Source organism: Oncorhynchus gorbuscha, linkage group LG26 (assembly GCF_021184085.1).
Source record: "Oncorhynchus gorbuscha isolate QuinsamMale2020 ecotype Even-year linkage group LG26, OgorEven_v1.0, whole genome shotgun sequence".
In the NCBI taxonomy this organism is placed as follows: Eukaryota; Metazoa; Chordata; class Actinopteri; order Salmoniformes; family Salmonidae; genus Oncorhynchus; species Oncorhynchus gorbuscha.
The window spans coordinates 35,560,955-35,588,471 of record NC_060198.1 but is presented as its reverse complement, the minus strand read 5'-3'; the positions used below and the strand labels follow the sequence as shown (position 1 = coordinate 35,588,471).

General features: G+C 45.8%; 1 protein-coding gene across 4 annotated transcripts in view; it reads right to left on the bottom strand.

Moving 5' to 3' along the window:
• The window catches only part of LOC124015618 (serine/threonine-protein kinase N1-like), a 49,766-nt gene that overhangs the window by 13,922 nt on the left and 8,327 nt on the right, over positions 1 to 27,517 (bottom strand). Inside the window, exons 1-7 of one of the 4 annotated variants that reach the window (XM_046330979.1) lie at positions 18,258 to 18,392; positions 9,550 to 9,671; positions 9,249 to 9,430; positions 8,930 to 9,072; positions 8,589 to 8,709; positions 2,684 to 2,829; positions 2,320 to 2,533 (exon numbers count right to left, since the gene is read on the bottom strand). In XM_046330979.1, the coding sequence (XP_046186935.1) occupies positions 2,320 to 2,533; positions 2,684 to 2,829; positions 8,589 to 8,709; positions 8,930 to 9,072; positions 9,249 to 9,430; positions 9,550 to 9,671; positions 18,258 to 18,278 (949 nt within the window). In that variant the 5' untranslated portion in view covers positions 18,279 to 18,392. Of the gene's footprint in view, positions 1 to 2,319; positions 2,534 to 2,683; positions 2,830 to 8,588; positions 8,710 to 8,929; positions 9,073 to 9,248; positions 9,431 to 9,549; positions 9,672 to 13,370; positions 13,792 to 18,257; positions 18,393 to 27,517 lie in introns of those variants that run through there. The other 3 variants (XM_046330977.1, XM_046330976.1, XM_046330978.1) reach the window with 3 other exon arrangements.

The window sequence follows — 27,517 nt, the reverse complement described above, 5'->3', positions numbered from 1 at the left end:
AGTGATACATTATAGAGAGGCTGTACGTGTCAGTGATAGGGTATAGAGAGACTGTAAGAGACAGTGATAGGGTATAGAGAGGCTGTAAGAGTCAGTGATAGGGTATGGAGAGGCTGTAAGAGTCGGTGATAGGGTATGGAGAGGCTGTAAGAGACAGTGATAGGGTATGGAGAGGCTGTAAGAGTCAGTGATAGGGTATGGAGAGGCTGTAAGAGACAGTGATACATTATAGAGAGGCTGTACGTGTCAGTGATAGGGTATAGAGAGACTGTAAGAGACAGTGATAGGGTATAGAGAGGCTGTAAGAGTCAGTGATAGGGTATGGAGAGGCTGTAAGAGTCAGTGATAGGGTATGGAGAGGCTGTAAGAGTCGGTGATAGGGTATGGAGAGGCTGTAAGAGTCAGTGATAGGGTATGGAGAGGCTGTAAGAGACAGTGATAGGGTATGGAGAGGCTGTAAGAGACGGTGATAGGGTATGGAGAGGCTGTAAGAGTCAGTGATAGGGTATGGAGAGGCTGTAAGAGACAGTGATAGGGTATGGAGAGGCTGTAAGAGACGGTGATAGGGTATGGAGAGGCTGTAAGAGTCGGTGATAGGGTATGGAGAGGCTGTAAGAGTCGGTGATAGGGTATGGAGAGGCTGTAAGAGACAGTGATACATTATAGAGAGACTGTACGTGTCAGTGATAGGGTATAGAGAGACTGTAAGAGACAGTGATAGGGTATAGAGAGGCTGTAAGAGTCAGTGATAGGGTATAGAGAGGCTGTAAGAGTCAGTGATAGGGTATGGAGAGGCTGTAAGAGACAGTGATAGGGTATAGAGAGGCTGTAAGAGACAGTGATAGGGTATAGAGAGGCTGTAAGAGACAGTTATAGGGTATAGAGAGGCTGTAAGAGACAGTGATAGGGTATAGAGAGACTGTAAGTGCCAGAGATAGGGTATAGGGAGACTGTAAGAATCAGTGATACATTATAGAGAGGCTGTACGTGTCGGTGATAGGGTATAGAGAAACTGTAAGAGACAGTGATAGGGTATAGATAGGCTGTAAGAGACAGTGATAGGGTATAGAAAGACTGTAAGAGACAGTTATAGGGCATAGAGAGGCTGTAAGAGACAGTTATAGGGTATAGAGAGGCTGTAAGAGACAGTGATAGGGTATAGAGAGACTGTAAGAGACAGTTATAGGGCATAGAAAGGCTGTAAGAGACAGTTATAGGGTATAGAGAGGCTGTAAGAGACAGTGATAGGGTATAGAGAGACTGTAAGAGACAGTGATATGGTATAGAAAGGCTGTAAGAGACAGTGATAGGGCATAGAGAGGCTGTAAGAGACAGTTATAGGGTATAGAGAGGCTGTAAGAGACAGTTATAGGGTATAGAGAGGCTGTAAGAGACAGTGATAGGGTATAGAGAGGCTGTAAGAGACAGTTATAGGGTATAGAGAGGCTGTAAGAGACAGTTATAGGGTATAGAGGGGCTGTGAGAGACAGTTATAGGTTATAGAGAGGCTGTAAGAGACAGTTATAGGGTATAGAGAGGCTGTAAGAGACAGTTATAGGGTATAGAGAGGCTGAAAGAGACAGTTATAGGGTATAGAGAGACTGTAAGAGACAGTTATAGGGTATAGAGGGGCTGTGAGAGACAGTTATAGGGTACAGAGAGGCTGAAAGAGACAGTTATAGGGTATAGAGAGGCTGTAAGAGACAGTTATAGGGTATAGAGAGGCTGAAAGAGACAGTTATAGGGTATAGAGAGGCTGTAAGAGACAGTTATAGGGTATAGAGAGGATGTAAGAGACAGTTATAGGGTATAGAGGGGCTGTGAGAGACAGTTATAGGGTATAGGGAGGCTGTAAGAGACAGTGATAGGGTATAGAGAGGCTGTAAGAGACAGTTATAGGGTATAGAGAGGCTGTAAGAGACAGTTATAGGGTATAGAGAGGCTGTAAGAGTCAGTGATTGGTTAAAGAGAGGCTGTGAGAGACAGTTATAGGGTATAGAGGGGCTGTAAGAGACAGTTATAGGGTATAGAGAGGCTGTAAGAGACAGTGATAGGGTTTAGAGAGGCTGTAAGAGACAGTTATAGGGTTTAGAGAGGCTGTAAGAGTCAGTGATAGGGTTTAGAGAGGCTGTAAGAGTCAGTGATAGGGTTTAGAGAGGCTGTAAGAGTCAGTGATAGGGTTTAGAGAGGCTGTAAGAGTCAGTTATAGGGTATAGAGAGGCTGTAAGAGTCAGTGATAGGGTTTAGAGAGGCTGTAAGAGTCAGTGATAGGGTTTAGAGAGGCTGTAAGAGACAGTGATAGACTATGAGTGTATGTACCAGTGAGTGGGGAGGGCTTGCAGAGGGTGCTGTACTGGTTGTGTACATAGGGGGTTCCGTGTCTGGAGCTGAAGGCTGAGGAGGATGCCAGCACCAGCTCTTCCTTGATGAGGCAGGCCTTGGGGTGGTCATCCGTCAGCTCCAGCAAACGCTGCTCCAGAGAGCCTCTCAGCAGGTCACAGCGCTGTGACGACTCACTCAGACCACACTGGGCCTGGGAGGAGAGAGGGGTTACAATGGTGTGTGTGTGCATTTAAATGTGCCCTAAATGGTGTGTGTTTTTGTGTGTGTTTGTGTGTATGTGTGCATTAAATGTGCGTTCATGTGTGAGATCCAGACAGTGGTCTTGTGTGCGAACTCTGACCTCTGACATGGCCTTCTTGTCCTGGACCTTCCCTACTCCCAGCAGCCTCAGCATGTTCTTGGCTCCCTCCGCCATGGCGTGCTCCACACGGTAATGATGCCACAGCTCCTCCACACGCAGCTCCACCCCACACGTGTCTGGCTTCCCTGGGGAGAGCGATAACAAACCATTTACTGACCCTTTTGACTTTTTCTACATTTTGTTATGTTACAGCCTTATTCTAAAATGGATTCAATTCATTTCCCCCTCATCAATCTACACATAATACATCCTAATGACAAAGCAAGAGCAGGTTTTAAGACATTTTTGCAAATGTAAAAAAATGAATAATAATTCAACATGACATTTACATAAGTATTCAGACTCAGTACTTTGTTGAAGCACCTTTGGCAGTGATTACAGCCTTTTGTCTTCTTGGGTATGACGCTACAAGTTTGGCACCTGTATTTGGGTTTCTCCCATTCTCTGCAGATCCTTTCAAGCTCTGTTTGGATGGGGAGCGTCGCTGCACAGCTATTTCCAGGTCTCTCCAGACATGTTCAATCAGGTTCAAGTCCGGGCTCTGGCTGGGCCACTCAAAGTCATTCAGAGACGTGTCCCGAAGCCACTCCTCCATTGTCTTGGCTGTGTGCTTGGGGTTGTTGTCCTGTTGGAAGGTGAAACCTTCGCCCAAGTCTGAGGTCCTGAGTGCTCTGGAGCAGGCTTTCATCAAGGATCTTTCTGTACTTTGCTCCATTCATCTTTCCCTCGATCCTGACTAGTCTCCCAGTCCCTGCCATTGAAAAACATCCCCACAGTATGATGCTGCCATCGCCAAATCAAATCAAATCAAATTTTATTTGTCACATACACATGGTTAGCAGATGTTAATGCGAGTGTAGCGAAATGCTTGTGCTTCTAGTTCCGACAATGCAGTGATAACCAACAAGTAATCTAACTAACAATTCCAAAACTACTGTCTTATACACAGTGTAAGGGGATAAGGAACATGTACATAAGGATATATGAATGAGTGATGGTACAGAGCAGCATACAGTAGATGGTATCGAGTACAGTATATACATATGAGATTACATTTACATTACATTTAAGTCATTTAGCAGACGCTCTTATCCAGAGCGACTTACAAATTGGTGCATTCACCTTATGACATCCAGTGGGACAGTCACTTAACAATAGTGCATCTAAAACTTAGGGGGGGTGGGGTGAGAGGGATTACTTAACCTATCCTAGGTATTCCTTAAAGAGGTGGGGTTTCAGGTGTCTCCGGAAGGTGGTGATTGATGAGTGTGTAGACAAAGTAAACAAAGTGGCGTAGTTAAAGTGGCTAGTGATACATGTGTTACATAAGGATGCAGTCGATGTTGTAGAGTACAGTATATACATATGCATATGAGATGAATAATGTAGGGTAAGTAACATTATATAAGGTAGCATTGTTTAAAGTGGCTAGTGATATATTTCCATCATTTCCATCAATTCCCATTATTAAAATGGCTGGAGTTGGGTCAGTGTCAATGACAGTGTGTTGGCAGCAGCCACTCAATGTTAGTGGTGGCTATTTAACAGTCTGATGGCCTTGAGATAGAAGCTGTTTTTCAGTCTCTCGGTCCCAGCTTTGATGCACCTGTACTGACCTCGCCTTCTGGATGATAGCGGGGTGAACAAGCAGTGGTTCGGGTGGTTGATGTCCTTGATGATCTTTATGGCCTTCCTGTAACAACGGGTGGTGTAGGTGTCCTGGAGGGCAGGTAGTTTGCCCCCGGTGATGCGTTGTGCAGTCCTCACTACCCTCTGGAGAGCCAGTTTACGGTTGAGGGCGGAGCAGTTGGTACCAGGCGGTGATACAGCCCGCCAGGATGCTCTAAGAGACAGTTTGTGCATCTGTAGAAGTTTGTGAGTGCTTTTGGTGACAAGCCGGAGTTTTTCAGCCTCCTGAGGTTGAATAGGCGCTGCTGCGACAGTTCTTCACGACGCTGTCAGTGTGAGTGGACCAATTCAGTTTGTCTGTGATTATAGGGTATGCCGAGGAACTTAAAACTAGCTACCCTCTCCACTACTGTTCCATCGATGTGGATAGGGGTGTTCCCTCTGCTGTTTCCTGAAGTCCACAATCATCTCCTTAGTTTTGTTGACGTTGAGTGTGAGGTTATTTTCCTGACACCACACTCCAAGGGCCCTCACCTCCTCCCTGTAGGCCGTCTCGTCGTTGTTGGTAATCAAGCCTACCACTGTTGTGTAGTCTGTAAGAGACAAACTTGATGATTGAGTTGGAGGCGTGCAGTTATAGGGTATAGAGAGGCTGCAGAGACAGTGGGTGAACAGGAGTACAGGATAGGGCTCAGAACGCACCCTTGTGGGGCCCCCGTGTTGAGGATCAGCGGGGAGTAAGAGATGTTGTTGCCTACCCTCACCACCTGGGGCGGCCCGTCAGGAAGTCCAGTACCCAGTTGCACAGGGCTGGGTCGAGACCCAGGGTCTCGAGCTTGATGACGAGCTTGGAGGGTACTATGGTGTTGAATGCCGAGCTGTAGTCGATGAACAGCATTCTCACATAGGTATTCCTCTTGTCCAGGTGGGTTAGGGCAGTGTGGTTGAGATTGCATAGGGTATAGAGAGTCTGTGGACCTATTTGGGCGGTAAGCAAATTGGAGTGGGTCTAGGGTGTCAGGTAGGGTGGAGGTGATATGGTCCTTGACTAGTCTCTCAAAGCACTTCATGATGACGGAAGTGAGTGCTACGGGGCGGTAGTCGTTTAGCTCAGTTACCTTAGCTTTCTTGGGAACAGGAACAATGGTGGCCCTCTTGAAGCATGTGGGAACAGCAGACTGGTATAGGGATTGATTGAATATGTCCGTAAACACACCGGCCAGCTGGTCTGCGCATGCTCGGAGGGCGCGGCTGGGGATGCCGTCTGGGCCTGCAGCCTTGCGAGGGTTAACACGTTTAAATGTCTTACTCACCTCGGCTGCAGTGAAGGAGAGACTGCATGTTTCCGTTGCAGGCCGTGTCAGTGGCACTGTATTGTCCTCAAAGCGGGCAAAAAGTTATTTAGTCTGCCTGGGAGCAAGACATCCTGGTCCGTGACTGGGCTGGATTTCATCTTGTAGTCCGTGATTGACTGTAGACCCTGCCACATGCCTCTTGTGTCTGAGCCATTGAATTGAGATTCCACTTTGTCTCTGTACTGACGCTTAGCTTGTTTGATAGCCTTACTGAAGGGGGAATAGCTGCACTGTTTGTATTCAGTCATGTTGCCAGACACCTTGCCCTGATTAAAAGCAGTGGTTCGCGCTTTCAGTTTCACGCGTTACAATGCTGCCATCAATCCACGGTTTCTGGTTAGGGAATGTTTTTATCGTTGCTATGGGAACGACATCTTCGACAGCACGTTCTAATGAACTCGCACACCGAATCAGCGTATTCGTCAATATTCCCATCTGCCTCAGCATGAAACATGTCCCAGTCCACGTGATGGAAGCAGTCTTGGAGTGTAGAGTCAGCTTGTTCTGACCAGCATTGGACAGACCTCAGCGTGGGAGCCTCTTGTTTTAATTTCTGTCTGTAGGCAGGGATCATCAAAATGGAGTCATTTGGTCAGCTTTTCCTAAAGGGGGCAAGGGCAGGGCCTTATATGCGTCGCGGAAGTTAGAGTAACAATGATCCAAGGTTTTACCACCCCTGGTTGCGCAATCGATATGCTGATAAAATTTAGGGAGTCTTGTTTTCAGATTGGCTTTGTTAAAATCCCCAGCTACAATGAATGCAGCCTCCGGATAAATGTTTTCCAGTTTGCAAAGAGTTAAATAAAGTTCGTTCAGAGCCATCGATGTGTCTGCTTGGGGGGGTCCTATAAGGCTGTGATTATAATCGAAGAGAATTCTCTGGAAGATAATGCGGTCTACATTTGATTGTGAGGAATTCTAAATCATGCTTCCCCATAGCGATGGTGCCAGGTTTCCTCCAGATGTGACGCTTGGCATTCAGGCCAAATGTTCAATCTTGGTTTCATCAGACTAGAGAATCTTGTTTCTCATGGTCTGAGAGTCCTTTAGGTGGCTTTTGGCAAACTCCAAGCGTTTTTTCATGTGCCTTTTACTGAGGAGGGGCTTCGGTCTGGCCACTCTACCATAGAGGCCTGATTGGTGGAGTGCTGCAGAGATGGTAGTCCTTCTGGAAGGTTCTCCCATCTCCAAATTGAAACTCTGGAGCTCTGTCAGTGTGACCATCGGGATCTTGGTCATGTCCCTGACAAAGGCCCTTCTCCCCTGATTTCTCAGTTTGGCCGGGCGCCAGCTCTAGAAATAGTCTTGGTGGTTCCAAACTTCTTCCATTTTAGAATGACGGAGGCCACTGTGTTCTTAGGGACCTTCAATGCTGCAGAAATGTTTTGAGTCAAACAAACATACAGTCAATAATACAGTATAAACCCAATGTGAGCAGATCTGTGTAAATACCTAAAACACTGGAATGGTGTACCTTCAATGCTGCAGAAATGTTTTGTACCCTTCAGATCTGATTACAAGCTCTACGGACAATTCCTTCGACCTCATGGCTTGGTTTCTGCTCTGACATGCACTGTCAACTGTGGGCCATGTATAGACAGGTCTGTGCCTTTCCAAATCATGTCCAATCAATTCAATTTACCACGGTGGACTCCAATCAAGTTGTAGAAACATCTCAAGGATGATCAATGGAAACAGGATGAACCTGAGCTCAATTTGGAGTCTCATAGCAAAGGGTCTGAATACTTACGTAAATAAGGTATTTCTGTTTTTTATTTGTAATAAATTTGTTTTCGTCTTGTAATATTTGTAATAAATCTGTTTTCGTCTTGTCATTATGGGGTATTGTGTAGATTGATGAGACATAAAAAGAAAAATATATTTTAGAATAAGGCTATAACATAACAACATTTGGAAAATTGTAATGGGGTCTGAATACTTTCCGAATGCACTGTATACAGTTATCTTTCATAATATGATAAAGTAATCTGTACTGAAAATCAAAATCAAGCTAATGTGAGGTTTTGATGGGGTTTTTGATGGATTTGTGTGCGTCTGTATGTGTCCTAAGTTAGGGATGGTTCATGACTTATGAGGTTAAATGCCCTGCAGCTCTGATCTATTCTTAAACCAAAGGAGGGAGGAAGGTAGAGAAAAGAAGGTAGGCAGAGGGAAATAGACACAGCAATTCATCTAAAGATATGGGCCAAAATCTGCCTCTTTATTTCCTGTGCTTTTCCCATCTTCTCACTCTCTTTCTCGTTCTCTCTCCCCTCTTTCCATATCTTACTATTTGTTTCCTTATCTTTCTCTCTCTCCCCTTTTCCCTCTGTCTCTAACCTCGGGGAAATGAAGCATGACTTTTTGCTGTTGGGCAACATCATGGGGATGCAGGAACATCATTAAAGGCCTTAACCTGCGCTCTGTGTGGAAGTGAGCCCGGCTGTGTGTGTGTGAGTGTGATTGTATGGAGTGGAGTAGGTTAGAATAATGTCCACTCTGCATTTCTGAGGAGGGCATTGATCTGTTACCCACACTTCATATAACATTTAACGATAGATGTACAGATTAGAGACAGAGAGACAAAGGGGGATGAAGAGACAGACAGACAGACAGACAGACAGACAGACAGACAGACAGACAGACAGACAGACAGACAGACAGACAGACAGACAGACAGACAGACAGACAGACAGACAGACAGACAGACAGACAGACAGACAGACAGACAGACAGACAGACAGACAGACAGACAGACAGACAGACAGACAGACAGACAGACAGACAGACAGACAGACAGACAGACAGACAGACAGACAGACAGACAGACAGACAGACAGACAGACAGACAGACAGACAAGTAGGCAGGCAGAGACAGAGACAGACAGACAGATATTTACCCTGGATATCTTCAGTCTGCTCAGTGGCCTGCATGGCCTTGCGGATCTGCATGCGGATGATGTCGATCTTGGTCTTGCTGTCCTGCAGCATCTGCTGGGCCGTCTGATGCATCTTCTTGTCCTACAAGCGACACCGTACAGTGAGGACAGTGAAATAGCAGACAGCTCACAAATACACATCCCAGCTAACCTTCACTACTCAGAGAAGAATCAGGCTGGGAGATGATCTGACTAGAGACATGAACTCAGAAGAGTGAGAAAGAGAGATTGTGGAGGGACTGGTTGTATTGTACATAGGCTACAGTAGATGTATATATTAGAGGGGTTAGGTGGTCCAGTACCTTGGTGACTCCATTGGCATAAATGGGGATCATGTTTTCTGCTCCCTGTTTGCACTTGAGTTCGATGTTGAGCTGGCGCTCCAGAGCCGTGATCCGGTCCTGATTGGCCGAGCGGCTGCGCGCCCCGGGAGACTTGGGGGCATCTGAGGGTCAAAGGTCATGGTTTTAACTGACAGTTATTATAATCATGAACAATGGCCAACATGTTTCTACACAATAAAGGTAAAATAAAAAATAAATGACAACTTTTGGTTGAATCCATCCAATGGCATAAGGCTACACGCCATTCGCTTCATAGTTCCATCCCCGTCAGTGATACCTGTGTTGTTGTCGTCCCCTCCTTTGACCACAATGTAAGCGTCCAGCTCCTGTAACTTAGAGTGCAGGCTGTCCAGTCTGCGGTTGGAGCTGCGGAGCTGGCTGTCCACCTGCTGGGCATTCTTCTTGTCTGTGGTGGCTCTCCTCAGGTTATCTGCTCCTTCCTTGATCTTCAGCTCCTTCCTGATCCAGTCAATTCACAGGGACTTTTCATAAGTTTGTAGCATCACACAATGAGTAGTTAATCAATACATCATAGAAATGATTGAATAGTAAATGAGTAATTAAGTAGTAATGCTAACCTGATCTCCCGGCGGATGTGGTCCCTCGCTCCGTCCAGCTGCTGCTGAATGCTGGAGTCAGAGAAGTCTGAGCTCTGGTCCAGACCCAGCTGCTCCAGCAGTGACAGCCCACCTGGGTCACTCTGACAGGGGGAGAGGAAGAGGAGAGGGGGAGAGAGAATGGATAATAGATTAGCATCAGTCAAATACATTGCGACATGTATTGTGCCAAGATGATACTGGGGTGGTAGCAGAGAGACGATAAACAAAGGTCTGCCATATTTCCACTCTCTGGGAAAAGGGCCTAATTAGGGGTTTTGGAGGAGTGGAGGTGCAGGGGACTAGGTTGTGTTCACCTTTGACATCAGAGGTCTCATACACAGCCCTGTAGGTCAGAAGGTTTAACTGAGCAGCACTAAACTGGCAGCAAATATTAGGAGAGAGAGGAGCATTTATCTGTACAGTGAAAAGAGAGAGAGAGAGACCAGACCTTCACTGTAGAACTGGAAGGAGTAAGATACTACATTACACTAACACGAGAGAGAGAGAGAGAGAGAGAGAGAGAGAGAGAGAGAGAGAGAGAGAGAGAGAGAGAGAGAGAGAGAGAGAGAGAGAGAGAGAGAGAGAGAGAGAGAGAGAGAGAGAGAGAGAGAGAGAGAGAGAGAAAAAAAGAGACAGTGAGAGAGAGAGACAGAGACAGGGAGAGAGAAAGAGACAGAGAGAGAGAGAGAGAGAGAGAGAAGAGAGAGAGAGAACGAGAGAGAGAACGAGAGAGAATGAGAGAGAGAACGAGAGAGAGAGAGAGAGAGAGAGAGAGAGAGAGAGAGAGAGAGAGAGAGAGAGAGAGAGAGAGAGAGAGAGACAGAGAGAGAGAGAGAGAGAGAGAGAGAGAGAGAGAGAGAGAGAGAGAGAGAGAGAGAGAGAGAGAGAGAGAGAGAGAGAGAGAGAGAGAGAGAGAGAGAGAGAGAGAGAGAGAGAGAGAGAGAGAGAGAGAGAGAGAGAGAGAGAGAGAGAGAGAGAGAGAGAGAGAGAGAGAGAGAGAGAGAGAGAGAGAGAGAGAGAGAGAGAGAGAGAGAGAGAGAGAGAGAGAGAACGAGCAGGCTAATGTGTTTCCAATGGGTCCCAGAGGCAGGTGCCCAAACCAAAGAGCCCAACCTTTCAGCTCATCCTGTGTGACTGCAGCGCAGCAAAGAGTAAAAGTACTGTAGATCCATGGCTAGAGTAGATATAACAGAGGCCAAGACAGCAACAGAAAGGGACAGACGGAGTCAGGGACTTTAAAAATATTAGGTGAGTGCTTCCGCTCAGAGAACTGAGTCTCTAAGAGCAGCAGAGGGAGACTGAGACGTTAAATGAGTCGAGGCCTGAGTGCTCACATCCCCTCCTGATGGTAACCAGATCAGAGCAGATTAGGGCAGCATTAATAGAGACTCAAATCTATCAGGGCTTGTTCCTGCTCAGAGCCACTGATACACACAGACACGCTGTCAGCACACCAGCTCTCAGCCAGCCACACAGAAACAGATACAGCACACAAACACACATGACAGTGTGATAGACATTAGACACAAATACAGACATACAGTGGGGAGATACACTGCCAATTTAGCTGATTTTCCTACTTACAAAGCATGTAGAGGTCTGTAATTTTTATCATAGGTACACTTCAACTGTGAGAGACGGAATCTAAAACAAAAATCTAGAAAATCAATTTGTATGATTTTTAAGTAAATAATTTGCTTTTTATTGCATGACATAAGTATTTGATCACCTACCAACCAGTAAGAATTCCGGCTCTCACAGACCTGTTAGTTTTTCTTTAAGAATCCCTCCTGTTCTCCACTCATTACCTGTATTAACTGCACCTGTTTGACCAGTACCTGGTCAATGACCTGAAAAGCGCTGGGACCCCAGTCTCAAAGAAAGCCATTAGTAACACTCTACGCCGTCATGGATCAAAATCCTGCAGCGCACGCAAGGTCTCACTGCTCAAGCCAGCGCATGTCCAGGCCGGTCTGAAGTTTGCCAATGACCATCTGGATGATCCAGAGGAGGAATGGGAGAAGGTCATGTGGTCTGATGAGACAAAAATAGAGCTTTTTGGTCTAAACTCCACTCGCCGTGTTTGGAGGAAGAAGAAGGATGAGTACAACCCCAAGAACACCATCCCAACCGTGAAGTCTCCAGACCTGAACCCAATAGAAAATCTTTGGAGGGAGCTGAAAGTCCGTATTGCCCAGCGACAGCCCCGAAACCTGAAGGATCTGGAGAAGGTCTGTATGGAGGAGTGGGACAAAATCCCTGCTGCAGTGTGTGCAAACCTGGTCAAGAACTACAGGAAACTTATGATCTCTGTAATTGCAAACACAGGTTTCTGTACCAAATATTAAGTTCTGCTTTTCTGATGTATCAAATACTTATGTCATGCAATAAAATGCAAATGAATTACTTAAAAATCATACAATGTGATTTTCTGGATTTTTGTTTTAAATTCCATTTCTCACAGTTGAATTGTACCTATGATAAAAAAATTTACAGACCTCTACAAAAATTACAGGCATGCAACACTATCACAGTAAATCCCCAACAGCAGACATCAGCAACAATCAAACAGAGACAGCACCATTATTAGAGTTGAACAGAGCCCAGATCCTACAACATGGAGACAGACAGACAGAGCAGTCCCAGTCCCTCCCCTCTCATAACGACTGACTGACTGCTGTAGGCCACTCAGAGACCCGGCCCTGGCTCCAGCCTGCAGATCTGATTACAGCAGCGTCCCTATTGGCCTGTTCAGCACCACGCCAGGCATAACAGAGCAGAGCCCGGCTCCTACCAGGCAGACTCTCATTAGAACCATAATCCATCTCCAATACAATACAATACAGCAGGCTGCAGGCAAGCCAAGCCAGCCCTCGTGGCCAAGCCCAGCTACTGAGCCTTCGAGTGCTACTTACACAGGCTATTAAACAGGAGAACTTCCACAACAACAGTGTCATGGTAATCTGGGAATATTTCTCATAGCGGACCTGATGGCCTAATGTTGTGTCAAGCGGCTCACTGAAATGCTTGGCTATTTGTTGTGAAGGAACACAGCGTTAGATATACAGGTGAAATAGTACTGTTGGTATCAACGCGATCACAAATTGTGGGACAAATGGCCCAGTTAGCTGGAGCGTGGTGTTACTGTCCTAACAAAACCAAGGCTGTAGCTTCATTGTGCTCCCAGCCCTGTCCTTCTCTACACTAAAATCACCCAGAGATGGAGGCAGAGAACATACAAGGAGAGAGAAAGATGAGGGAGGAATAGAGCCTTGGTAGGACTAAGACAGGAAGAACACCCACTTGTTGAGCAGAGCTGAGACACACACACACACACACACACACACACACACACACACACACACACACACACACACACACACACACACACACACACACACACACACACACACACACACACACACACACACACACACACACACACACACACACACACACACACACACACACACAACACACTAGTTTGACACACACACTCGTCTTACAATGAACAGCCACTAATACTGAGGCAGGACGTGAGCAACAGTGGCACAGAGGAGAGAAGAGGAAGGAGGAAAGGGCCGGACCATTAACCATGTGACTCACTACTATACATTTATAGCCATTTAGCAATGCCCTCCAGCGGAACAATACCGAGAAATTGAATAGAGGCCGTTCTCCACTCAGATGGGTCTGAAAACAATGCGACAATACTAAAAGCAGCCCCGACATGAGTCATCAGAAATGGCATGGACTGAGAAGGAAGTGAACATGAAGCAGAAAGCGGAGAGGAAACTCACAAACACACTGTAGTGTGGAAGGCAGCCATGTTGTATGGTGCTCAGACAGAGTGTGCCTACCGAAGACTCGGCGTCCCCCTGGTCCTGTTCAGTGTGAGTGGGGAGGTCTGCAGCAGTGTGCTCCCCTGGGCAGTCCGCCAAAGCTCCCTCGCTGGCCATGGCCCACCCTGCTCTCTCTCTCTGTGTTCCCCAACCCCTCCCCTCTGCCCTGTTATACACTCTCACACCAGAACCGCCACTCAAAGTACAGGGAGCTATTCCTGCCTCCTCAAATCCGGGATGTGCTTCCTTCCCGCCAGGAATAATCAAAAGAGACTCAATCTGAAGCGAGTGAGTAAGGAAGAGGTAGGAAGAAAAGAGAGAGAGAGAGACAGCCCCACCCCACTGCTTCCTGTTCTGCTCTCTAGCCTAGAGAGAGAGCGAACGACTAACAGTAACACTACAGAAATACACACACAGAGGAGAGTGGTGTGGTTTTGTAAGCGAGTGAGCAATGCCACTTTGCTTCCTGCTGTTGGCTGCTCTTAGCATAGCGACAGGCTGCTGTGATAGACACTGATCACATCAAACACACTGCCAGATGCTGTGTGTGTTTCAAGTTTCATTAGTCTTATGTACAGGATACACCTGGTGAAACCAGTCCAAATACATTGTTACCTGCAGGTTCCTTCTGGACAATACAACAACAACAATAAGAAATAAGAAAAGATAAGAACAGGAACATAAAGTAAATGGCTCAGTAGAATAGAATAAACATTTTAGTATAATACAGGAAGGTACAATTCAGAGTCCAATATTTACACGTGTTTTGGGGAAGGGAGGATTCGGGGGCAAGTGTTTAAATTGTGCAGTATTTGGCAATCATAACAAGAGTCTGGTAGAAGCAGTTGTGATGTGTGTGTAGAATGAATGTATATATATATGTGTGTGTGTGCACTGTTTGGAGTAGATATCCTGGATGGGTGGGAGCACGGTGATGTACAGCGCATTCGGAAAGTATTCAGACCCCTTGACCTTTTCCACATTTTGTTACCTTACAGCCTTATTCTAAAATGGATTACATGTATTTTTTCCCTCATCAATCTACACACAATACCCCATAATGACAAAACAAAAACAGATTTTTCAACAAAAAAAATTGACACCTTAAGTATTCAGAACCTTTGAGACTCTATGAGACTCGAAATTGAGCTCAGGTGCATCCTGTTTCCATTTCTCCTACTTGAGATGTTTCTACAACTTGATGAGGTCAAAGGATTTGTCCGTAGAACTCCAAGACAGAATTGTGTCGAGGCACAGATCTGGGGAAGGGTAACAAAACATTTCTGCAGCATTGAAGGTCCCCAAGAACACAGTGGCCTCCGTCATTCTAAAATATAAAGAAGTTTGGAACCACCAAGAATGAGAGCAATTGGGGGAGAAGGGCCTTGGACAGGGAGGTGTTTCTCTGTGGAGATGGGAGAACCTTCCAGAAGGACAACCATCTCTGCAGCCCTCCACCAAACAGGCCTTTATGGTAGAGTGGCCAGACGGAAGTCACTGGTGCCAAAAGTCACCTAAAGGACTCTGACCATGAGAAACAAGATTCTCTGGTCTGATGAAACCAAGATTGAACTCTTTGGCCTGAACACCACACAACACGTCTGGAGGAAACCTGGCACCATCCCTATGGTGAAGCATGGTGGTGGCAGCGTCATGCTGTGGGGATGTTTTTCAGCAGCAGGGACTGGTAGACTAGTCAGAATCGAGGGAAAGATGAACGGCACAAAGTACAGAGAGATGCTTGATGAAAACCAGCTCCAGAGCGTTCAGGATCTCAGACTGGGGCGAAGGTTCACCTTCCAACAGGACAATGACCCTTAACACACAGCCAAGACAACGCAGGAGTGACTTCGAGTCTCTGAATGTCCTTGAGTGGCCCAGCCAGAGCCCGGACTTGAACCCAATCAAGCAATCTCAGGAGAGACCTGAAAATAGCTGTGCAGCGACGCTCCCCATCCAACCTGACAGAGCTTGAGAGAATCTGCAGAGAAGAATGGGAGAAACTCCCCAAATACAGGTGTGCCAAGCTTGTAGCGTCATAGCCAAGAAGACTCGAGGCTGTAATCGCTGCCAAAGGTACTTCAACAAAGTACTGAGTAAAGGGTCTGAATACTTACGTGAATGTAATATTTCCGTTTTTTATTTGTAATACATTTGCAAACACTTCTAAAAACCTGCTTTTGCTTTGTCATTATGGGGTAATGTGTGTAGATTGATGAGGGAATACGACTGTAACATAACAAAATGTGTAGAAAGTCAAGGGTTCTGAATGCTTTCCGAATGCACTGTACTGGGCCATCTTCACCACCTGCTGAAGGGCCTTGCAGTCATGGATGGAGCATTTCCCATAACAGGCCGTGATGCAACCGGTGTGTGTGTTCATTTGGGGGAGGTGAGAGGCACAGGAGGATGTAGAGAGCGCAGCTGAGTGAAAACGGTCAAAGGCCAAGATATCACAACCAGGAAACCACAAAAAGCTTTCAAATCAGTCACTGAAAAAGCAGTCATACATAGTTAATTACACCTAATAATAAAAGCTAAAGGAATCATTAGCTATTCTTGTCTTTTGTCCTAAACAGGGAAACATTGATGCACAGCAGTCGTTGTATGTATCATGTTACAACAGAAGCATGTTGTTCATGAATAGCATCAGGCCACATGGAGAAGAACACCCATGGAGAGAAACAGAGGCACAGCTGCTTCACAGAACAGGAAACAGGAAGTGGAACTAAACTATGTCACAGGCTTTGTATCATGAGAGTGAGAGGGAGGGAGGATTAGGGTTGCAAAATGGGAACTTACAATAAATGTCCTGGTTTTAATGATATCCCAGTTAGAGGATTCTGTAATCAGGAGGGAATAAGCAGGAAATCCAGAATCCTCCAAACAGGATTTCTGGAAAACCAGGGAATTTATTGAAAGTTCCCAGAATTTTGCAACCCTAGGGAGTAAGGCTGGGCGATATGGGCTAGAAATCATATCTCAATTTTTTTCCAATTGCTTATAAAATTGTGTTTTATGATTATTGCACATTTATAAAACACAGACTAGCTAGTATAACAGTATTTGGCTAAAACGCTGCTAGCAGTACGTGGTAATGACAAATTGAGCATGAATTTTCCAGAATCACAATTTGAATAGATGAGACATAAAAATGGTATTGTTAAAGGTTAACTTATCCCCTTTTACAATCAAATAATGTCTCAATGTGTCCATATGACCAAATCTGTTGGACCAAACCTCAAATGAAAATAGCGAGTTGAAACCGCTTGTCAGAGAGGAAGCAGTGATCTCTCAACTTTGTTGGTGTGAGGGGCAGGGGGAGGGGGAGGGGCTTGGTGTGTGTAAACAGAGAGGAAGAAGTGATCTCTCAACTTTGTTGGTGTGAGGGGCAGGGGGAGGGGGAGGGGCTTGGTGTGTGTAAACAGAGAGGAAGAAGTGATCTCTCAACTTTGTTGGTGTGAGTGGCAGGGGGGGGGGGGGCTTGGTGTGTGTAAACAGAGAGGAAGAGGCGACTCGAGAGGTTTCACTCTTGGCTAAATCTGTCCAAAATAAACCCAATGCGTGTTAATGGGAAGGTGCACACAGCACAGAAGGCGCAAATGAGACAAGATCAAAAACACAACATGAGAACAAGCGTACTTAAACACTCATAAAAACGAAAAATACAAAAAAAACTCCATTATTGAGATACAGGCATTTGGAATATTGTGCAAAAACATACATTTGAATGAATAAAATAGATTTGATATATTCCCCAGCCCTACAGGGGAAATGGAATGAATAACCATCACAAACAGGTAAAGTTTATAGACAAACAGCAGTAAGAGGAGTGACCCGGCAGAACAGCCGGAGCGTCCATGTTGCCTCCAGCCTCTTCCTGTCAGTGACTGATTCAGTGAGGTTGTGTCACCCTCGGTCACCAGAATGGCTCACAGCCATGTCAGACCAGGCACACACTGTCAAAACACTTTCTCTCTCATAAACACACAGATGTACACACACATACAGGTGGGCACACACATCCTTGACCGACACACACACACACACACACACGAGGATATCTACTCGAAACAGTGCCTGAGGAAAGCCCGCTGCATCATCAAGGTCCCCACACACCCCAGTCATGAGCTGTTCACTCCCTTACCGTTTGGCAGACGGTACCGGAGCATGAGATCTGATACCAACAGGCTCAGAGACAGTTTCCATCTATAAGCCATCAGACTGTTGAACACTTGAACTGGACCTGCTCGGATTCTTCGCACCTTAGAACACATGCACTGACTCACACACACACACACACACACACACACACACACACACACACACACACACACACACACACACACACACACACACACACACACACACACACACACACACACACACACACACACACACACACACACACACACACACACACACACACACACACACACACACACACACGACAGCCTACTCAGACGAAGTGAAAGTGTCCCATAGAATGACTTCCTATAGAGAAGGCATGCATGTATGTATGTATGTATGTATGTATGTATGTATGTATGTATGTATGTATGTATGTATGTATGTATGTATGTATGTATGTATGTATGTATGTGTGTGTGTGTGTGTGTGTGTGTGTGTGTGTGTGTGTGTGTGTGTGTGTGTGTGTGTGTGTGTGTGTGTGTGTGTGTGTGTGTGTGTGTGTGTGTGTGTGTGTGTGTGTGTGTGTGTGTGTGTGTGTGTGTGTGTGTGTGTGTGTGTCTGTATGTTTGTGACATGCAACACACAAGACAGCCATAGAGAGAAAGAAACAAGAAAATGGGAGTCACCCTCATCCCTCTCCCTCTTCTCTCTCACCCTCTTCCTCTCTCCCATCATCCCTCAGTCAGTCTATCTGCCATGCTGTGGCTGGGTCCCAGTAAGTAGTAGCTCCTCTCAGCTCGATGTAGCCATTGACTGAAAGCCATCCCTTTGATGAAGTTAATGGCCTGACTGCCGGTTTGCCTCGCCTGCCTCTATAAATAAACATAAAGCCCATCTCATTGACTTTAAGGGAAGCACTCTTGTCTATCTGTGCCACTTCCCTCCCAACTTCCTCCCTCACACCTGTGATGCTTGGTGATGCATAAGCAAATATCAATAATGACAATGACAGGGGAATGAGAAAGCAGAGTGCTGCTGCTTAACTGATAGGCTATGAGGCACTAATGTATAAGTCATTATCATTTAATAACAATGTCCTTTCCGGCTCAGTCATGTGTGCTCTGATGGGATATTTTGGGGGAAGAGAAATGAGGGATGGGGGAACTGCTGGGGGATTGGCAGTTCCAGGAACAAGCTGGAGGTTGGCAATGACATGTTTTGGAGTTGGGGCCATGGATTAACCTAGAAGCAATGTGAAGCCACTGTGTGGGAGTAGATGTTCAGACAGGTGACAGACAGTGACCTGTAGATGACCCATCAAGGTCTTCCTAGAGAAAGCTGTCAAAAGCACAGAGAGGTGTGCCAGAAGGGTCAGGTGTGCTGATAGTGATTGCCCCTGAGGGAGAGAGAATGAACATGGTGTTGTGCTATAAGTGTCAGAGGATGAGAAACAATGACCTCTGGGGTCAGCAGAGAACATCGGCACTCATGAGCATCACCACAAGTTACTAAAAAACGAAGTGAAAGAGATAGCGAGAAAGTAAAGGTGAGGAGAGAACGAGTGTTCTCTCAATATCACTATTATCCATCAATTTCATGGCTAGTGACTTCACTCTGTCGTGTAATCACAAGTGATTTTGTTGCCAAAATTATATCAGTGAGGTATTATGTCTAATAGTGTGTTCTCCCTTTGCACTGTCATCTAGAGACCCAGACAGAGACAGAATGAGGGAGCGTCATCTAGAGACCCAGACAGAGACAGAATGAGGGAGCGTCATCTAGAGACCCAGACAGAGACAGAATGAGGGAGCGTCATCTAGAGACCCAGACAGAGACAGAATGTCTAGAGACCCAGACAGAGACAGAATGAGGGAGCGTCATCTAGAGACCCAGACAGAGACAGAATGAGGGAGCGTCATCTAGAGACCCAGACAGTGACAGAATGAGGGAGCGTCATCTAGAGACCCAGACAGTGACAGAATGAGGGAGCGTCATCTAGAGACCCAGACAGTGACAGAATGAGGGAGCGTCATCTAGAGACCCAGACAGAGACAGAATGAGGGAGCGTCATCTAGAGACCCAGACAGAGACAGAATGAGGGAGCGTCATCTAGAGACCCAGACAGAGACAGAATGAGGGAGCGTCATCTAGAGACCCAGACAGTGACAGAATGAGGGAGCGTCATCTAGAGACCCAGACAGAGACAGAATGAGGGAGCGTCATCTAGAGACCCAGACAGAGACAGAATGAGGGAGCGTCATCTAGAGACCCAGACAGAGACAGAATGAGGGAGCGTCATCTAGAGACCCAGACAGTGACAGAATGAGGGAGCGTCATCTAGAGACCCAGACAGTGACAGAATGAGGGAGCGTCATCTAGAGACCCAGACAGTGACAGAATGAGGGAGCGTCATCTAGAGACCCAGACAGTGACAGAATGAGGGAGCGTCATCTAGAGACCCAGACAGTGACAGAATGAGGGAGCGTCATCTAGAGACCCATATAGAGAGAATGAGGGAGCGTCATCTAGAGACCCAGACAGAGACAGAATGAGGGAGCGTCATCTAGAGACCCATATAGAGAGAATGAGGGAGCGTCATCTAGAGATCCAGACAGTGACAGAATGAGGGAGCGTCATCTAGAGACCCATATAGAGAGAATGAGGGAGCGTCATCTAGAGACCCAGACAGAGACAGAATGAGGGAGCGTCATCTAGAGACCCATATAGAGAGAATGAGGGAGCGTCATCTAGAGACCCAGACAGAGACAGAATGAGGGAGCGTCATCTAGAGACCCAGACAGTGACAGAATGAGGGAGCGTCATCTAGAGACCCAGACAGTGACAGAATGAGGGAGCGTCATCTAGAGACCCAGACAGTGACAGAATGAGGGAGCGTCATCTAGAGACCCAGACAGTGACAGAATGAGGGAGCGTCATCTAGAGACCCATATAGAGAGAATGAGGGAGCGTCATCTAGAGACCCAGACAGAGACAGAATGAGGGAGCGTCATCTAGAGACCCATATAGAGAGAATGAGGGAGCGTCATCTAGAGACCCAGACAGAGACAGAATGAGGGAGAGTCATCTAGAGACCCAGACAGTGATTGAATGACGGAGCGTCATCTAGAGACCCAGACAGTGACAGAATGAGGGAGCGAGAGAGAGAGAGACACAGAGAGAGAGAGAGAGAGAGAGAGAGAGAGAGAGAGAGAGAGAGAGAGAGCGAAAGGGTCCAGGGAAACAGGAGAGATATGTGAGGTTGTCTGAATTCCCCTCACATCCTCTCATCTCCACACAGCCCCATTCAGCAGGCAGCAGGCATGCAGTGGCTGGGATTTGGGTTAAGAGGGCCTGGTGGGGAGCAACAGTGAATTCCAATTACCACTCACTCCCCTCCTCCCTCCTCCCCTTGATGTGCTGCTTAACCACTGTTAACAGCAGACAAACACATCACATTAAGAGAGCTACCACTCAGATAATGAATATACACACCAACTGAAGAGTTGTGAATACAACAGCATGGAAGTCCCTGTCAGTGGAAACGTAGAGAGTAGTGAGGCTGAGGGGGGAGAATCAACGCTCCCAGTGGCGGAGTTGGAGCACAGAGTGTACAAACAGTTAGAGGGTGTCATTGCTGTAGTGTACAGAAAGGCTATGCTAGTGCACTGTATTTATGAAAGGGCGTGGCCCAGTGGCCTCCTAATCCTACAATACCATATACCAGTGGAAAGTTGCCCTAAGAAATTGTCCAAGGCTCCAGCCACCCTAATCATAGACTGTTCTCTTTGCTACAGCACGGCAAGCGGTACCAGAGCGCCAAGTCTAGGTCCAAGAGGCTTCTAAACAGCTTCTAGCCCCAAGCCGTAAGACTCCTGAACATCTAATCAAATGTCTACCCAGACTATTTGCATCCCCCCCTCTTCTACACCTCTGCTACTCTCTGTTGTTATCATCTATGCATAGTCACTTTAATAACTCTACCTACATGTACATATTACCTCAACTAAACGGTGCCCCCGCACATTACCGTACCAGGACCCCCTGTATATAGTCTCGCTATTGTTATTTTACTGCTGCTTTTTAATTACTTGTTATTTTATTTCTTATTCTTATCCGTATTTGTATTTTTTACTGCATTGTTGGTTAGGGACTCGTAAGTAAGCATTTCACTGTAACCTGTTCTATTCGGCGCATGTGACTAATAACATTTCAGTTGATTTGATTGGAAGGTTTAGGTGAGATTGTATAATTAAGCCTCCAAATCAGCAAATTGAACTTTGAACTTTGTATGTTTTGGACTTTTTCTGTGTGCTTTGTATATATAATACTGTATAATAGAGGATGTCCAAACTCAATGAAGTCAATAAATAGTCAACTTTAACCTGTAAGTATGGTGGGAGATGATGTGTGTGTAAGTGTGTGCATGTTTAACTATACTTATGGGGACCAGAAGTCCCTACAAGTATCGTAAACGAACACAAAGCTAACCAACTGGGGACATGTTGTTAGTCCCCACTAGGTCAAGTGCTATTTCTATGGGGTTTAGTGTTGAGGTTACAATTAGTGTTAGGGTTACAATTAGGTTTAGGGTTAAGAGCTAGGGTTAAGTTTAGAGTTATGGTTAAGGTTAGGTTTTGGGGTTAAGGTTAGGGTTAAGGTTAGAGTAAGAGTTAGAGGTTAGGGAAAATAGGATTTTGAATGGGATTGAATTTTGTGTCCCCACAAGGTTAGTTGTACAAGACTGTGTGTGTGTGTGTGTATGCCAGGAGTGCCCGGTCCACAGCTGGGGAAGAGTCTATCCCCATGAAAAGCAGCATTGTGGAGGGGTCCATCTTCTCAAGAGACTTCAATAAATGCAAATGTTTTTGTGTTGCTGACTCTGTCCATTGTGAGCACCACCACAATCAGTCTCTCTGTTCAGGCCTCAGAGGGTTGAAGACTGCATTTCCAAACAACATCCAAAGGGAAGTACAAATGTGTCTCTCTGTGTCCCACTCATGTAGAGCAGTGGATGGAGAATTCTGACGTTACCAGGGAATCATTTATTAAAGTAGACTACTTTGTTATCAATGCTCTACTGAACCCACCTGCACAAAGCAGCACATTGCAAACACAGTTGGTGACCTACAACAGTCATCCTGAATATGGTCATGACACAGAGCAGTGGGAGAATTACTGAGGTGCTTTATGGGACGATAGAGCCACAGCCATGTATAAACTGATGCCATTCCTTTGATCGTATCTAGTCAGCAGCTTAGAACATGGTGAAAGACACAGAGACAGAGACAGAGAGTGAGAGACACAGAGACAGAGACAGAGAGTGAGAGACACAGAGACAGAGACAGGAAGCAAGAGACACACAGAGACAGAAACAGAGCGAGAGACAGAGACAGAGACGGGAAGCAAGAGAGACAGAGACAGAGTGAGAGACACAGAGACAAAGACAGAGAGTGAGAGACAACGAGACAGAGAGCGAGATACACAGAGACAGAGACAGGAAGCAAGAGACAGAGACATAGACAGAGAGTGAGAGACACAGAGACAGAGCGAGAGACACAGAGACAGAGACAGGAAGCAAGAGACACAGAGACAGAGAGACACAGAGACAGAGAGACAGAGAAACTCCTGGCCCATGGGGTTGTGTATGTCTCTGTGCTTTGACTCCAGGGAAATTGGGGCTCCAAGCTGTGTGACTCCTGGCTCTGACTCAGATGGTCTGGCGTGGGGATTTCCGCAGCGAGCCTGTCCAGGGTCGATAGCTACATCCTCCCACTCACGAAGGCCCAGTGGGGGGTAGGGAGAGAGAGATGGAGAGAGAAAGAGAGAGAGAGCAAGAGAGAGAGAGAGAGAGAGAGAGAGAGAGAGAGAGAGAGAGAGAGAGAGAGAGAGAGAGAGAGAGAGAGAGAGAGAGAAAGGAGGTCTGAATGACTGACTGAGAACCATGCTGTGTTAGACTGTGAACTCCACTCCACAAACACAGCCTCAGGACAGTGGTGCATGAAAAAAAACAGAGAAGGGAGTGATTTTCCAGCAGACCGATTCAAATCTGCCACAGCTCAGCCGTGACTAATGCCCCACTCAGGGCGTCTGCCTGTGACTGCGCCCGAATACCACGGAAATAACTCAAAATCTATGTTTGCGAAGCAATGCAGCGCTAAGATCTACTTAGATTTTTGTGTTGTGGCAAATCTTCTTTGAACACTTTGTTGGTCTGAGGTCTGAGCAGCAACAGTATTGGTTCTCTCTATATCCAGCCCTCTGTCATCTCCCTGTCTCTCTGCCTGGCTCCTGACTCCACCGATAAGGGCTTCACTGACATGCTTTATAGGTGCTTAATGCTACAGCTCCCTCACCTAGAGGGGTCAGGGAAAGACGCTGCACACTGCACCGAAAGCTCTGAAAAAAAGAATGAATTGGAAACAGATTTTAATAGAAACCGAGAGCAGATTAAAAATGATTATGGCAGAGGGGATAAGAGCACGTCCTATAAAGCTGATGATTATCCATCTTTAGTTCTGTTGACGATAACGGCAGGCGTCCGCAAACAGGAAGGCAAAGACAGCACCAATATGTGTGGCTGTATGTTGTTGACTAATGTTCCCAACTGACTAATGAGCACAGTATTATTGTGTTTTCAAACGATAAAACAGTCAGGTATAGCAAAGTGCATCATTCCTTACTCGCAGTACACTAAGACGGATGCCTAGTCAACAGTGGGAACAGGAACACTTCCAAATACCCTAAGTTCCCCTAGCGTGTTTAATGCAGGGTGGGGTACAATTAAGGAGCTAAAATAAGTGAAGGAGTAGACCGACCTATACAGAGCTATTAGTGTGGTTGAGACCCCACAGGAGCAGTAGGAAGGAGAGCTGGAGGGTGGTTACAACTGCCATACCACCGATGGGAAATCACAGCAATTATCAAGATGACGTTGCAACGTCAGCTCAATTAGGACTCTAACTCACAACCAAACAGTCATTTACGGTACCCTCCATCTTTCATGTATTTCACCTCTCTCTACTTTCTCTCTCTCTCTCTCTCTGTCTCTCCAGGCAGTGACTTATTCTAAGCACCATGTTTCAAGGCATGTGAAAAGGACTGCTGTTTGATCCTCACCCTTTCTACCTGACCCAGTCTGAAAGTCTGTGTTTTAAGAGCATTATGAGAGTTACAGTTGGTCTTGTGCTCATCTGTTGTTTTTACAGCCAGGTCACGTCTCTCTCTCTCTACTTTTAGACCGAGACTGATAATAGACATTTTTCCTCGGCTCACATTAATGGCCCCTGGGCAGACAGAACAGACAGCCCACTGTAGGGATGGCAGGACCGTCGCTGCACCCATCAAGCACTGCGTCTGTCCTCCTCTTACACCCTACACCATTCCCACAGAGCAGACGCTATCACATGACCTCACTGGGAGGCTACCTCATCACAATTACCCTAGGTAACCACAATCATGTCACTGCATGGGCAATGCCTGGCCTTGCTCTTATCGTCCTAGAACAGACTGACTTGCTCACAGGTCCCAGTGGTCACAGCACTGGGGAATGTCTCACCTTCACACCTGAAAACGGTGCCTCCCTCGCAGCTAAAGAGCACACCAAAACAATGCTGCTCAGCATAGCTTCCACTTAAAGCTGGACTCCTTAATAGTGAAGCATCCACCTCCGTTTGCGATATTACAACAACAAAAACTCTCCTCAGTTCGCAAACAAAATTAATAACAACGGTGGTGGGGCAGCCAGGGGCGCTGTTTCCCCCTACTGCAGATTCCATCTTTAAGTATTGAATGTCAGAATAAACTCAATTCAAACAAAGTCCTTTAGCGACATTATTTGGGGTTGATCTGTAACAGCCTGTGGCAGCTGTACCCAAATAACGGAAGCATTTTTGTAGGTTGGTAGTGCCCCTTGACCCATGGAAAACTTCCAAGGTAAGTCAAAAAGCAATATTTTTGAACTTGTATTTACTAACATAAAGTATTACTGAATTATGAAAGCTTTCCGTTTGCGATTTCAGCACCACAGCTGGGCCAGTCAGTCAGTCAGTCAGTCAGAATGCTGTCTCTGACTGTGATTACAAAGACACTGATTACTACCCATTTATACAGAGATAAAACATTGGCTCCTTCACGACTCCAATCAGCAACCTCATTTCCTACTCACTCTAAAATGGTGCTTATGCTTGGCCAATTGGAGTAAAATATGGTGCCCCCACATAACATTGTTTCAGGCATTTCTTTGTTGTAACACATTCCACATGACTGTATGTTTGTTTATTCCATGTGTAACTCTGTGTTGTTGTATGTGTCGAACTGCTTTGCTTTATCTTGGCCAGGTCGCAGTTGTAAATGAGAACTTGTTCTCAACTAGCCTACCTGGTTAAATAAAGGTGAAGTAAAAAATATAAAAATTCCTCAATCCTATAACACCACCACAAGCCCATGAGACCCCAGGCCTCAAAACGTCACTCACAATAATTTACACAACATCCATCACAACTCCACTGAGCAGTATAGTCACAAACAACAGGTCTGGCTGCCCCATGCCACCGTGGAGGACAGTCTTTCATGACCCATCCATGATCAGGGTGGGTTGGCAGTAATCATAACTAATCCCGTGAGGCAAGCCAGTGGGCATTTAGCCAGCATGGCAGAACAGAGCAGAACTATAGCTGGACTGACAAAGGAACAGCTCTTGTTAAGACTGACTGGATGGGCAAGGTAGGTTTGGCTTTGTGAAATGCCCATGGGGACATGGGTTGGGATCATGTATACTAGCTTAACATAACCACTTCAGGTTTTTTTTAATGGGCCGCCTAAGTCCAAACAGTCAAAGTATATATATATATATATATATATATATATATATATATATATATACTGAACAAAAATATAAACGCAACATGTAAAGTGATGGTCCCATGTTTCATGAGCTGAAATAAAAGATCCCAGAAATGTTCCATACGCACACAAAGCTTATTTCTCTCAAATTCATTCACAAATTTGTTAACATCCCCGTTAATGAGCATTTCTCATTTGCCAAGATAATCTATCCACCTGACAGATGTGACATATCAAGAAGCTGATTTAATAGCATGATTTTTACACAGGTGCACCTTGGGCTAGGGACAATAAAAGGCCAATCTAAAATGTGAAGTTTTGTCGCACAATGCCACAAATGTCTGAAGATTTAAGGGAGCATGCAATTGGCATGCTGACTGCAGGAATGTCCACCAGAGAGGTTGCCAGAGAATTGAATGTTTAATTCTCTACCATAAGCCGCCTCCAACATCGTTTTAAAGAATTTGGCAGTACGTCCAACCGTCCTCACAACCGCTGACAAAGTGTAGCCACGCCAGCCCAGGACCTGCACATCCGGCTTCTTCAACTGCGGGTTCGTCTGAGACCAGCCACCTGAATAGCTGATGAAAATGAAGAGTATTTCTGTCTGTAATAGCCCTTTTGTGGGGGAAAACAAATTCTGCTTGGCTGGGCCTGGCTCCCCAGTGGGTGGGCCTATGCCCTCCCAGACCCATGCATGTCTGCCCAGTCATGCGCCCTTGCCCAGTCATGTGAAATACATAGATTAGGGGCTGATGAATTTATTTAAATGGTCTGATTTCCTTATATGAACTGTAACTCAGTAAAATCGTTGAAATTGTTGAATATTGCATTTATATTTTTGTTCAGTATTTATAAAAAATTATACTTTTCGGGATGGTAAAACATTTTCAGTGTAAAATTCAATGACTAAAACCAGATATAATGTCTGTAAAAAAGATAATGGACCTATATATCTTAAATAAGGTCATCTTTGAGAACTAACAATAATCTAAATGAAAAACTAGACAGTTGGAATTTCCTAAAATGTCATGGCATTGGGCACCCATTGATTTTGTTATAATGTTTGAGTCACTCAGATAGCCTAGGAACACAGCATACGCCATGACAAAATGTAAAGAAATGCAGGAAAC